At 38.8% G+C, this 14,728-nt stretch overlaps 1 protein-coding gene across 3 annotated transcripts in view; it reads left to right on the top strand.

Moving 5' to 3' along the window:
* Nucleotides 1-390: 390 nt before the first annotated feature.
* Nucleotides 391-14,728, top strand: part of LOC148836947 (NACHT, LRR and PYD domains-containing protein 1b allele 5) — a 28,054-nt gene continuing 13,716 nt past the window's right edge. For all 3 annotated transcript variants that reach the window (XM_088914552.1, XM_088914554.1, XM_088914551.1), the window contains exons 1-2: nucleotides 391-939; nucleotides 9,952-9,983. In XM_088914552.1, coding sequence (XP_088770678.1) covers nucleotides 890-939; nucleotides 9,952-9,983 — 82 coding nt within the window. In that variant the 5' untranslated portion in view covers nucleotides 391-889. The remainder of the gene's footprint in view (nucleotides 940-9,951; nucleotides 9,984-14,728) is intronic.

Genomic DNA, 14,728 nt, shown 5'->3' with positions numbered 1-14,728 from the left:
ACCCCAAAAGGGGGTAATGCGATATATGCAAATTGCACGATACTTCAAGCCAGATCATGGAGTCAAACGGACGACCGAAATAGATCATGTGCGTGTGTGCCTTAGAACCGTCCGACAAACACAACTTGTGTCAAATTGACAGTACCATGACCAAACCGATATTAAAGATCTCAATATCAGGTTTAATGTGCGGTCACTTTATACTGCTTAACTCAGTGAGAATGTGAGATGCAACACACGTAAGCTGATGCAAACTTTTGTTTTTGTATTCTATGATGTTACTCTCTTTAAAAAAGGGGGGAGGTTGAGTCTTGCCTGCTACAATGAAAGTATTTGCAAGAGGCAGAGCTGTGATTGGCCAAACCCAGAAAGCGGGACTTTATCTCCCTCCTACAAGGGAATGGCTCTGACTGCGTTAGCGTGAAATATGATAAGGGTGTTTGTTGATGTGTTTTTATGTTTCCCGTTTGTATCCAATAGCTTGTTTTTTTTTCCCAAAACGGGAAAAATAGTTTTTGGCCTTGCAATTGTTTTCTGGTAATCGAAACAAAAAAGGGCAACTTCAGGCATCTCTTACCGCTATCGAAAGTCTCGAGTTTGAAAGCATGCATTGTACGTGTAACTGCAAAGGGGGTCTGTTCATATGAACGTAACGTACCCCCAAATCGTTTTTTTTTAACAATCGGTGTAGCCTTCCCGTGGAGAGCGGTTATTTTGTAGCTGGATTTGCGAGTTGTTCAGTGACGTCGTCGGCAGTGCCTGCAGCAGGTGTGCTGCTTTGCTTCGTGAGAGGCTGAGGCTGAGGCTGAACCTCACATGCAAAACAGACGTCAGAAAAAAAAACCCGATATATGTACATATAAACTAGTGAGTGAAAACTGCTCGGAAAATGGTGGCCGATATGGCTAGCCTTGAGAATAACAATCACGTTGAAGAAAGGTAAGTCCTCACACAGCACAATTTTTTAAAAGCTTGAACTGTTATTCTGTCAAAAGAAGACCATGCCTATCGTACCGAATACGCTATCCCGGGGAAAGGTGGAGGATGCTTTGTGGTCGGAGAAAAGCTTGTACCACTTCAGATGTGATCTAACTAATAGATCTAACTAGTAATTTCACATGTAGGATATTAATCCTGTTTTATCGTGACGTCCGCTCATGGTTTGCTCCACTATAGGCTCAGCTAATTGTGCTCTACAGACTAAATTGAAAGCAAGAACAGGCGCCATTATCTTTTGTTTTCACGCTCTGCGTGACATCACACAATAAAAGACAATTAAAATATTATTTCCTTTATGAGCTGGGGAAGAACCCAATACTTGCACTTTTCCCGTTCTGAGGGTATACAAGGAAGGCATGATTAAGCAGTTTGCCTATGATCACGTGTAAATTTGGTACTTGTAGTCGCAGCATTGCATTTTCCTGATGCTGAGGAAGACGGTTTGTAGTGGGCAGAACGGTGCTCACATTGCATCTGTAGTGCTGCAAGAGCGCTGTCTCAGTAGCTCTTCTTTAGGTTGTACTCTGTCGTTGGTTTGCCCAACAGTGAAAGAAAAAAAAATGTTTTACTGATCTAGCAAAATGCAATTGTTTTTATCGGTTGGGTTTTGTTGCATTAATAGTCCCTATTATGTGTTAACGATTGATGACAGCAGACAGGAAGTTTTCTAAAGTACTGTGGCCAGCGCAAGCCCGGTAAAGTCTTGTTCTGTACATACTATTCCAGTCACTAAGGAAGTCGTTCTCTGAACTTATAATTAGGAATTGATAATGCTGCAATACATCTGTAGGCCTTATTCAGGCAATAACCGATAATGTTTGGAGAAAAACATTTGTCTTGATATTTGTGTGATGAATTAGTTTTCAAAACAGCCGACATTATATATAATGAGTTTCCTATGTGAGCTGTAACCCTGCTAAACGGCTAACCTCGGCTGCACCCAGCGTTTACCCAGACGGCCACTGATAGTCAGTCCACTTGAAACTGATAAGGCGCACCTGCGTTTTTTTCCCTTTCCCTGACACCTCTTATCCCTACCATATCTCCGTATGTTATTCATTGCGTAAATCTTGTCAGTTGTATAGTTTATCGTATTCTACTCTGTGACCTTAATTCTGTCAGCTTCTGTCCCATCTCTCCTTGAAAGCTTGCGGAAAAAGCATTTCATTGCCGGCAACCACCGCAGTATGCTGTATTGTTGTGCATTTGATAAATAAACCTTGATTGATTGATAACCCTGGGTCAGAAACGAGAGAGATTGCTGGGCATGGTAGTTATTGCTGGTGCTTCACTGTCATCGGGTTCTGGGTTAGACCTTGGGCTGGTGCACCTGCTTATGTGTGCTCCAGTTTCTTCCCAGCTTTACAGCCCCGCTCCCCTGATTACTGGGGCTTCCCAGATTACCACTCCCCACTCCTTGTGATGAAGCAGGGTCATTCCATGTGAACATGACCCGATTTTGGCATGACCCCCCCCCCCTCAAGTTTAGGTGATTTTTGTTGGATATGTTTGGCCTGTGGTGGAAAACGTGGAGGCAAAATTTCATCTTGATATCTCTTTAATATCTTTGTGTCCTTTGAGAAAGCCTGGGCAGGTACAAAAACGACGAGAACAGCTGGAAAAGCGTGCGGCATTAATGTGAACGTTTGCCTCAGATCCATCCTCACAGGATAAATGTGCCAAGTTTTAGGAAAGTTGGAGGTGGTTTATTCCACAATCCGGTTGGTTTGACACGGAATCAATGAGTAAATGGAATGGATGTCTTGAGCTCCTCCTGGTGATGTTTTTTGTTTGCCCTTACATTTTCTTCTTCCTCGATATTTGTATTTTGCTACTGTATATTTAGTACTGAATATCTTGGTACTATTGCGAACAGTATCGAAAGTACGTCTGAAAGCACGATAGCGTGGTACGTTAGTGCTGCGTAATGTTGTGTGGGTTCAACTTCTTATCTTGCATTTCCTGGTGCAATGAAGCAGTACACAGCTTTGAGAAGTGTCTTCATCGAAACAAATAATGTTAAGCAAGTGAAAGCTAGAAAAAGAACTAATGGCAAAATAAAGAAAAAAAAAACACGAGTGAAAGCTTCCAGATCAGATGACAATTATTTTTGCACTTTTTGTAACATTTGTGTTTTAGAAGGGTTCCTTCAGAACTGATAATTAGCTCAATTTTTAGAAGTTATGCTGGGAACTATGCTATTTAGTTATTCTTGTAAATACATTCCTTCCCAGTGCTACTCTGTTTTGGTGTGAAAATGCAGGTAATATGCCCCTGAGCAATCAAAAGAATTAAACGAATCACTAATCACTAGAATAGAGGAGGAACCTGTACTGTACTGCCGTGCTTTTTTCAGATCACCCGTGAGTCACAGCTTATATTACAAAGGTACAATTAGTATAAAAATATTCACCACCCTTGGATATTTGTAATATTTTATTGTGTTATAGTATGGGAATCATAGTATTTTTAATTGGGAGTTTTTGCCATTGATTGACAAAAAACAATCTATAATGTCAAAGTGAAAGCAAAGTTCTACAGATCCCCCTAATTTAATTATAAATCTAAAATATAAATATATATTTGAAGGGGGAACTCCAGAATATTGGCTTTTTTTTACTTTTTAAACTACTCCAGTGTGGTTTACGCTGTTTTGGGTCATTATCCTGCTGGAAATTGAATCTTCTCCCAAGTCCCATGTCTCTTGCAGACTGCAGCAGGTTTTCCTCCAGGAATTCTCTGCACTTCACTGCATCCATTTTTCCTTCTGTCCTCACAAGTCTTCCAGGCTTTGGCACGATACTGCCCCCACCATGCTTCACAGTAGGGATGGGGTTCTCAGGATGATGTTCACCGTTACGCTTGCGCCACACGATAACCGTTGAGGCCCAGACTGTCAATTCTGGTCTAGCCAGACCCTACAGTCCTTTTCCACTTGGTCTCGGAGTCTCCCATATGCCTTCTTGTAAAGTGCAGGTCAAAATTTGATGTGAGTTTTTGCCACCCTCCCATGAAGCCCAAATTTGTGAGGCGCCCAGGGAATTGTCATGTGCACAGTTTCTCTCATGTCAGCCATGGAAGACTGTCATTCCTTTAGACTTGTCACAGGACTCCTGGTGCTCTTCCTGTTTGGACACCCCGTTCTTCACAGTTTGGCATTTGTGCCACATTTTCTAGATTTCTTTATAATGGACTTCACTGTGCTTTGGGGGAAATGTAAGGCCTTTTAAATGTTCTTATACCCTTCCCCTGATTGGTGCTTTTCAATAACCCTGTCCGAGATTTACTTTGAAACTTCCTTTGTCTTCATGATGTAGCGTTTGTTGAGAGCTGTACTAATCAACTGTGTGACCCCCAGGAGATACATGTAGGTGTATTTATTCTGAACACTTGTGAAAAACCCTAAATTCCACACAGGTGGACTTCATTCAACAAACTGTAACTTCTAAAGACAATTGGTTACGCCAATGCTTGTATAGGGTTTGTCATAGTAATGGGGGTAAATACTTTCACAATCACTTATTTTCTGTTTTATATTTATTAATTTAGGAAGATTTTTTTTAACTTTGACATTATTTTGTGTGTTTTGTGTTGATCAATAACAAAAACTCCCAAATAAATACATTGTGATTCTCAATTGCAACACGGCTAATTATGAAAAAGTCTAGGGGGGGACTTTGTATTACCTTCTGCATCTCCTGCAGCTGTAGTTCAAGTAGGGAGCTGCGTCAGCATGTGTAGACTGCAAAGGAACAAGTAAAGAAGAAGGTTCCGCAGCTGAAATGTTGTTTCTCTTCTTCCTCTTTCAGCTTGGAACAAACCTTTACTTGTTCCATCTCCTGCAACTGTCACTTAATGTAGTATTTTGTGCAATATTAGTGGTACTGCTCTCCAGGAGTTGGAATGAGAGCGTCCAGATTCATTAACCAAAGCTGAAAAGCAGTTTAATTTTTAGTTTCATGTGTAGTACGCTATTACAGCTTGCAGGGCAAGCATTTTGCCCTTTTTAAATTATTGACCCAAGTACACCTGTGAGTGGACAATGACTTGTAGTCCTTCATTTTCATGTGACCTGTACTTTTCTGAGACCCGACGACTGTGAAACTTTCATCTTGGGTGGCAAAGGACAAAGCATTCAAAAGAAAAAGCTGGAGGTCTTCTGAACACTTACAGATTTCACAGAAAGGAAAAGAGAGGTTTTTGATTCGAGCAATTTGACCAGCCTGATCAATTCTCAGAATGAATTATTAATGGGATTTCCAGGCAGCAAAGAGCACAGACTGCATCCAGGTCTGCTGTAGAATATATCATGGGAATCAGTGGTCCACCAGCACCGCTGATGTAAGATGTGTGTAACTTAATATCACTCCCAGTACACTCAGCATTCTGTATATTTGATCTGGCAGCTGAATACAGTATAACTAATTGAGGTAAGTGAGATGTCATTTACCGATTGTTTCAGTATCCACTTTAATTTCGTGGATAGGTAGTTTGTTTCAGATTCCCTCCACACTTAAGTTTGAACCATTTCTAGAGACCCAGACACGTTTTTAATTACATATACACAACTGAATGATGTTCTTTAATATTCAGAAATGAGGTCCGCCTAATGGATTGCACGGTTTTAATTGAGTTCTGGTAGATTCTGAAATAATTTTTTTAAGGGGAAATAACACTGAGACTGGATGAGAAACAAAAACGTAATCAGAAGTATTTTATGAAGTATGAGTATGGTGTATGTTTCATTTGTGAAGATTTACAATTTAATTTTTCATGTGTGATCACAAAAAAGAGAGAATGGCACTGAGAGTTTCCTTTTCTTTTATGTGTGTTCAAAAGGAGTCTGGCTACTTTATGTGTTTTAATATATACTGTGTTTACCAAAACATAATCAGATCTCTAGATTTGTAGTCTTAAAAATGGCAGTAGTGACTGATAAAATTGAGATTGTGAAAAACTGAAAAGCATTTGTAGGGAGACGTGATTAGTACAGGTTTCATTCATCGATTGGTCAACTGGGCTCTGTCGGCTGAATGCATTTTAATACATTGTGTTTTTGCTGTTACAGTAGACTGCCCCTTCCTCTCAGTTAAGTAAATGTCACAGCCTGCTGACCTCCTGGGAGATTCTGCAGCTTGTTCATGCACAGAAACACTGTCAGAATTAGTGAGGGAAGCTGTACCAAGTTCCCATGTGCTGTTCCAGAAATCAATACATCTGTGTGCATTAGGTCTTGACTCTCTGGAGGCTGTGTCTTTATTGTCAACTGTCAGCAGGCTTTTTAGTTGGCAACAGACCTAGACCATCTTGCGAAAACCTGTGCATTGGACCAAGTAGAGCAAAACAGTGCTCCCTTTATCCAAGTTCAATTAAACCATAAACTGATAAATTATTGACTTTTTATTAGGCTTGCACCTTTAGTCATAATTAACAGCCTTAAATCTCCTTTCCTTTGTGTTACATAGCTACTTTGAGCCCACTCAGATATCATAAGGACACTGTTTATGATGTACAGTAGGTGCCCTACAGTCTCTGTTTTCTTTAAGACACTCTAACTTCCAGCTCTCTCCCTTCTAAGTGTGAATTCAGTTCATGGTAGAATCCAGGAGGTTCTGCACTGTAATGCCACTTGTGAGTTCTAAATAAAAAAGCGCAGTGAAAATCTCTTGACTTTAAGCTGTAAAATAGAAAAAGGTATTATTTATTGTTGCATTCATACATAGAGCATCGTGCAGTTTTACATGAGTATATGCTATTATCAACAACCTTTTATTTTTTCTCTGACAGGCCACAATAAAAAATACCTAATACATGGAACATGGGGATGTTTACAAACCAAGCAATGCAAGAAAATATGAACACTATAGAAGTTACAATGTTGCTTGTTATGATGTTGTTTTATCTAGATTATTTAGAGGTTAGTAAGTGATTTAATAAGGCCCATCCCCTTAATCCAGTAAGTAGATCTACGTATAAAAGACAAGGCATAAATTAATGTAAAATAGGGTAACCTTGAGAATTGTTGAGCAGTTGAACTCTGATGTTACCTTCCATTTAATGTTCAAAATTAACTTTTGAATATCCCTTTTAGTGCCTTTGCACTCAGACCACAAAATAGAAGGTTGAACTTTCATAGAACATTTCAAATTCTTCACTCAAGAATTTATTTTTAAGTTACAACCTGACACTTGATTTGTGTCATGACTGTTGATCATACACTGTAGGGCATTTTGTAAATAGAAAATGTGTAGAATATTTTTTTAAGTAATTACTCAGGAATACAATATGAGCCTTTTGTAACATCAAACAGCAGATTCATAGACGATAACCAAACAGTAATACAGAGGATTAATTTCAGATGAAAGCGCCGAGTACTGATACCATGTAAGCTATGATTTGTCAGTGTGAGTCACTGCACTGTATTATTATACAGGAGGAACAGATGGTGTGCCATCTTTGGAAAACATAATGGTATGCTGAATACCTGTTTGACAGGTTTGTCCATGAAAGAGAAACATTTAGATGAGACAAAATAAATGTGTATAAGAACACAGAAAACCTTCATAAAATTCTGATCAAATGCTATAAATTAATGCAAGCTTTCTAGTCCTTGCAAGCTATTTAGTCTTTTTACTGGGTGTGTACTATGCTGCCTGATCACTTAAAAACAGCATGACTGCAGTATTTCTTCAGGTACTGTAGCTTGTATTGGAACAGGGAAGTGTCAGTACATTAGAGGCCTTTGTTTTCAGACAAACCTGATTGTGCTGATACTGCCTTGCTCTTCTTGAGCTGTCCAGAGGTGTCCTCAAGGAGTTGATGTTTCTTATTTTTTTATTGAAACAGAATTCACCTTGAGGAAATGTGCACTGACTTGAGCCATAGAATTTGACATTTTAACCCTGGTGTCCTGATTCAGGTTGGGCATAAGAGGCATAGTTACAGAAGAGCTGAAAAAGAAAACAAGAGCCTTTTCTTCTTTAGAGTGAAGTGAGGCATGCAGTCATTGGTATGGCCATAAAAAAAGTAAAAGACCATTTCTGTCAAATGTACTTATTTGATCTGGGTTGTTCATGCAGACAGCAACTAGTGGTATCTCCAGTTCAGATCCTTGCTATGACTTAAGTTGTCAATTTATGTATTTAGACGTATAACGCAGAGCAAACACCGTTGTGTTGTCTGTTAGCCAGTGGTTGGGAACTTTCTCGTAATGAATGGATGTTGTAACCTTCAGCCACTGTTTTGGTATTAAATCAGTCATTCTGCGTATATATGGAAATACATCCTGTTTTTTGTTTTTTGCAAAGTCTATCACCTTAGTTTTTTAAAAATGTTTCAATTTGTTATCATATACTTTGTGCACAGAAGTGTTTAGGCTCTTAACCACTACTGGAGGTATCTAGTCATGACTTTGGAGATTCACTTTAGGCTTGTTTTTTAAGTAGATTTCTGTATTCTCACGTTCCATTGGTAGAATATCCTGATGGACTGAGTGAGCACGTTTAGTAATTCTGCTAACGGTAGGTAAGCAGCATCAGTCACATACTGTGCCCATATCCTAGTGTTATTTGAAGAGCGTATCTAACCTGGTCCTCCATTTCATGCTCTCAAGAGCAGAGCTGGTAAAAATAAAATTATGCATCTGGTGAGATGGGCAAAATTATTATTTTTTATTAAACAAAAATGATTTTGCCTCATTGCAAGTGGATGTTTATGTTGTGAGGGGGCGATTTTAATGTGTTTTCACATTTTCCGTTCCTGACTTCAAAGCCCTGACTGTTTTGGTTATCCTGTCATTTAGTGAGAGAGCCCCATTGAATTAACAGGATGTCTGCTCTCTTAGGAAGTGAGTTACAGGCAAACGGGGGGGGGGTGAATGCACACAGCTGCTGTTGTCTGGATACATCAACAGACATAAGCTTTGGTGTTTGGCCTAGTTAAAGAAGGGCTGAAAAAAGCAGAACAATGTAGATGGAAACCCAGGTTTATTACATTTACCTCTATCAAGTGGAGTTTTGTTTGGGTGATGCCAATCAAAGGCAATGTGCAGTTTCACAAGATAGTAATTAGCTGCATACCTGTATTTAAACCATTATACTGCTGTATTGTGGTCCTCAAGTATGGCCTTGTACTGATCAGATTGTAAAATGCTATACAAAGCAGTTTTTTAATTCATATCCTGAGTACATTTAGTTTCATGTACAGTAGGTACAATGAGAGATTTATGTCTATAAATTAGTTGTGAGAAGCCATACCACATAGCTTGGTGTAGGGTTGTACACTTTAACAATAGATTGAACTATAGTTCACAACTAATTCAGTGAACTGTGTAGCCCAATCGGTCTGTACACCTGTACCAACACATCTCAACACAATAGTATCAGGGATTATGGTGCTAAAAACGTAAATTTCAGGAAGTAAAACTGTAGTGTCATACGGTTTAACAATTGGTTTTGGAAAAAATACAGATCTTCAGAATTTGTAAATGCTGTATTTAGCACCTTTTAATGGTGACTCTAGAAACATCTTGATTTTCACTGCAAAAAAATGCAACTACTGAGAGAAATATTGTTTTGACTTGCACAGAAGTACATTGTTTGATATGCGCTGTAAGCACAAAAGACTTAAGAACATAATATCCCTAACAACAACCTTTGAGCCAACTAATGTACAGCAGTTTCCAGCAGTTTCCAGGCGAAACACAGCTGCAACTAAATGTAGCAAAATGTTTTTCTAAGCAACGATTTCACACTCCTCTACATTCTTCATTTTGTCTCAAGTAATTTGTGGGTGGGAAAAATATTAGGAATAAGATGACTTTTTAGAAAATATTTTATACTTGTCCCAATTTAAAACAATACTAAACCTTCTTGTGTGCAATACTGGATTTCGCATTCTTAAAGTATGAACAGCAAAGTAATCTTCTGCATAATTTTTCCCTCTTTCTTTCAGTGATGGAGATATTTCCCCTGTAGACCTAAAAGGTAAGAGTTTACAATTTGTGATCTGTTATGATTAGATTTTTTCTTCTACTGATGTAAGTGTTTGCTGTTGGCCATAAGATGTCACTATTTTTTTTCCAGTGCATTACTTTAGCAATCCAGACCATCTAGTGATTACTACATTGTAGTACATTCCTGTATGCAGTAATTGTTTATTTTTTTTCATTGTCTAAAATCCAATACTTTTTGACGTACATTTAAAAATGAATTTGAAAGGTAACAGTGAACTTCATTTAGAGTCCTTGGTAGGAGGTAAATGGCTGTTTTCACATTTAGAGATTCAGGTTAAAGGTAGCTATTAGAAAATAATGCAGTTTGCAAAAAATCACCTTTTGTGTATAGTAACTTATGTGTCAAAATGATTAAGTTATCGACACAAGCAGGAGGACAAATCGTAGAAGGGAATCAAAATCTGACTGTTCGAAAAAAGACGGAAGTGTAGAGTTTTTTGTAAAAATATTTTTGTTTTATTCCTTTTCTGGAATACTAGCAAAATCAGATGGGTTTGTTTGAATGAGACAGGAGAAAACAAAGTACCTTTTCGTAAGAGGACTGTCTACAGCCTACCATGAAACGTTAAGATAGCAAAATTAAAGTCTCCGTGAATGTGTGGAAACTTCATGTGCTGGAGAACTGTACAGTGGAGCTGGAAGAAATCGACCTCAGTATGGACATGTCTGGGGTTGAACTAGATTAGATTACCACGCTTTACATTTTTCTGTTTTGTTCTTTGGAAAAACATGAAGTGACACGATGGTTTTCCAGGATTAGAGCAACTGTCTATATTTTCCTTTTAATGGCACAAGCTCCTTCTGTTTGCCATTTATTGCAGTATTTCTGAGTGAGAAATGACAGAGTTCCATCATTCTAACCCGCAGTCTGTACTTTGTTGTGTACTACCCAGTGTGTACAGGAGATGGCAGTGTGTGCATAGCTGCTGGTGCTTTTATTATGCAGTTCTTTTTCAACCTGGCAACTTATAAAAATGGACTTGTCCTTATGTGCAATTAAATATTATATAAATACTGCTTATGGAGCATATTTCCATGACCAGGATGCATATCTTCACTCTAAAAAATATTTGCTTTCAGCAGTAAGATTTGTTCTGGTGGACATTATTCATGTTGATTTTATTAAAACCCTTTTCCGGCCATTTGAGGACTATTTTTTACATAGCAGGCACAGAATCTGTGTCTAGTGTAATTCAGTTGTGGCAGGTGCTCCTAATCTGGCAGCCTGCTGGGGAGGAGCTATGCACATAAACCCCTGTTTTATATAGGGAAGCTGCACCTTCCTGGTCCATAATGGACTCCATTTGTTCTGATACTCTAGCCTGGTTTACAGGCAGATCCTGTTTGGCCAAGGATGCTACTTCAACCTGCGATTCTAGCGCCCCGGACACAGCAGCAGTCAGGTTATATTCATATTCTTACCCTCATCCTCTATTTGTCTCAACACGAAACTGATCCCTTTTTGTTATTAACACTGACTCACCACAGAGCTTCCTGGTCTACCTCTAAAAGCAGGTTAGACCACTTCCATTGAGTGCTCGACCCATTTATAGGAAAATCAGCTTGCAGACAAATGAAGCTGAATCCTCTCATGTCTTCATGAGGAGTGCGGAACCATTTTTGTTTTTCTCTGGAGTGTACTGTACCTTATGCTGCCCACTAGTGACGTAAGCCAGCAGTAACACTCCAGATCCTGCTGCAAAATTACATCAGTCTGCAAAACCTGTACGTATGCACTACATTTTATTACATTGCATCATAATGAAAAGCTTGTGTCTCAGTGTAGTGTTGAATTAAAGGACTGTCTTCCACATCAGGAAATTTAGCGTGCATTCTGTCACATGGAAAATAAAGTGTACTGTATGTGAAAGTTGTCAGTGCGTAGCAAACAGTTTGTTTTGGCGTGAATTGTTATTGAGGATTTAAAGAACTAGCTTTGCTCATACACGTTCTAACTCTGATTACTTTATTCACACAGCTTGGAAAAAAATAAAAAAAAATACCAAAGTACATCAGAACAACTTTTGGAGAACCATGATGTCCTTTTGCCAGAAATGACCTGTTGGTAACAGTTGGCCTGGGATTCTTTAGACAAAGAGATAGAGACCTCCTAGATGAGTAGTCTTCTTCATTTCTCGTATTTGTTTTCTAGCTGCATAGCTCTGTTAAAATATAATTAGCAGTCGTTCTCTTTATCCCGATATAGCAAAAAGATATCTTTGCCATAATTGTCTGTAATTAACTTTATCGGAAGTTTATTTTAATTAACTTTAATGTTTTTAATTATTATGCTACTAATTATTGCTCACCGCATTCATCCAGTGCTCTTCTCATTTAACTGATGGTAAAAATAAACCCGCAGCTGTAAACCTAAATCCATTCTAAGCTAGCTTGTGATTATAATGAGAATGAATGCATTATTGAGCCACCTGGGTCAGTCAAAGAAAAAAAAAATCACATGTACAGTGATGACCTGGCCAAGAGACTCTCACCACCGCTGCACAGGAAACAAAGCAGTGAAACAAAGAAAAGCACAATCAATAAAATGTAAATAACAGGAACATGGCAGTGTTGATGAGCGCTAGTGTTGGACAGCAAAGATTTAATCATGCAACTGAAAATGCCCAGAGTTACGAGAGTTACGGAGGGTTTCAGCTCACACTGCAGATTGTTCCAGTCAGTAGCTGCTTTTGAGAGGTGCAGTGTGATAAAAGCACTGTATCTTAAATTCCCAGACAGACTGGAGAACTGCAGTAGTACGATGGCAGAGAGGTGTTTCCACATTCACACGTCTGTAAGTTAACGTAAATCAGAAAAACATTCATATGCAGAGAGGGCCAGTGCAATTGGAGAAGAGAGATCACAAAGACGAGTGCTATGATAAACCTTATAGCAGAATGGTAAGACAGACCTCAAGATTTCCGAAAGTGTAATGGGTCATTAAACATTATTATACTAATCCTCTCGGACTATGGGAATTTGAGCTTGTGTATGCCTAGTGGAGTGTGCTGGAGAGTGAGCAATGTGATGCTTTGCTGATGAAACTAGACGTGAAGATTCTCTTTCATGTCTGTTGTAAGAGCACAAGAAAGGTTATAAACATGAGAAGTCCTTTCGGCTCTTCCAAGAGCCGAATTTTGGAGGTATATACTGTAGTTGCTGTGAAACAATGAACACTAATATTCTTCAGATATATAGTTTACTGGTCCTTGACAGGAATATCTGTGATTATTTGTAATTTAAAAAAAAAAATTAGTGATCCATTTCTGGCTGTACTCTGAAATGGGTATAAGGACTCAATAGAGCATATTTCAGTTTAACCCTCCCAAAAAATGAACTCTGAGCTCAGGTGAATTTCTATAGATGAGTTAAAAGTGGTATGCTTTGGTTATCAGACACTTTTATTTGGATAACCGGATGTTGACTGGGACTGATTTAGATAAAATAAGAGCACATGGCGAATGTTTGTTAATGGAAGTGGTGAAAGTGCGGAACTGAAAGGTGAGTTGAACCTCTGGTATTCGTGATCAGCGTTGCCTGGGGGACTGGTGAGGCGACGCGCTCGGAGGCTGTGACAGGAAGTGAAAAGCCGCCCCAGTCTTGTTTCAAATGTGGCCGAGTCGGAGTGTTTTCACTTGAAAAATAGATTCAGCCTCTTCTTCAGGTTTTTTTTTTTGAAAGGGGGTTTAAAACTAAAAACACCGATAACTGAGAGAACCCCACATGCAAAAAGGTTCCTTATGAGAGTCAAAAAAGTCCAGGGTCCACTAGGGAGAAATAGGAGAAAAATAGTGCGTTCACGGTGGTTGTGGTTGTAGAATGAATAAAAAAAACTGAAAGAACACTCTGGCCGTGTGAGGGCTCAAGAGCCCCTTTGATCCTCTTAAACCTTTCACTCTGTTGGATTAAAGCACAGTATACATGAGGACAAGCCCTAAGCTATCATCCGGTTTTCTGCAACCTCAGAGATACACAGTAGGTGAGCTACTGGCGACTCTGAACCTGAGGAACAGCAGACTTCTACTGTGTATCAGTTAATACCAGCATATAAGTCATGGAAACAAATATAACTTAGATCTCGCTGTTTCACAATGCTGAGGAGAATAGAATGGTCTAATACTTATGTAGCGGGGAGCTAGTATTTTTAATTTGATGTATTCCCCTGTGCATTAGAAGGTTTGTACATTTATTATTAAACATTATTGGGTATTTACAAACACATACAGAAAATATGATAAGCACAAGAGACTTATAATGTTTGGTAGAATGAAATAAGAAAATGTCAGATTTAATATAATCTGAAATGAGGTTTTCCAGGGTATTTAGCATTTCAGCTGTAAGATGTTGTTTTCGTGGTGAGAATATAAAGGTTTTAAAAAAAAAAATCCCTCAAAACACGAATGTCTCTCAGAATTCACTGTGTATGTGAATTTTTTAGAGATGTTAACGGCAACATTGTCTCTCCCCCTTTGTGAAACCCAAAGTCCTGGAATGAATGATTTACACATTTCCAGTTAACCCATCCAGATAAAAGAAGCAAAGCAGGGCGAACTGACAGAAAGTGAGTAACTATGGAATCATTCGAAAGCAGAGTATGAAATCAGCATGGCAGGGCTGTGGCCAGCGGTTTTCTTTGAACGATACTTGGGTTCTCAATAAGTGAGAAGTTTAAAAATAATCTCCTCACGGGGAACAGTGTACCCACGGCTCTGTAAT

Source organism: Atractosteus spatula, chromosome 4 (genome assembly GCF_055471065.1).
Source record: "Atractosteus spatula isolate fAtrSpa1 chromosome 4, fAtrSpa1.hap1, whole genome shotgun sequence".
NCBI lineage: Eukaryota > Metazoa > Chordata > Actinopteri > Semionotiformes > Lepisosteidae > Atractosteus > Atractosteus spatula.
The sequence above is the reverse complement of the archived record's forward strand: the minus strand, read 5'-3'. Positions and strand labels throughout refer to the sequence as shown.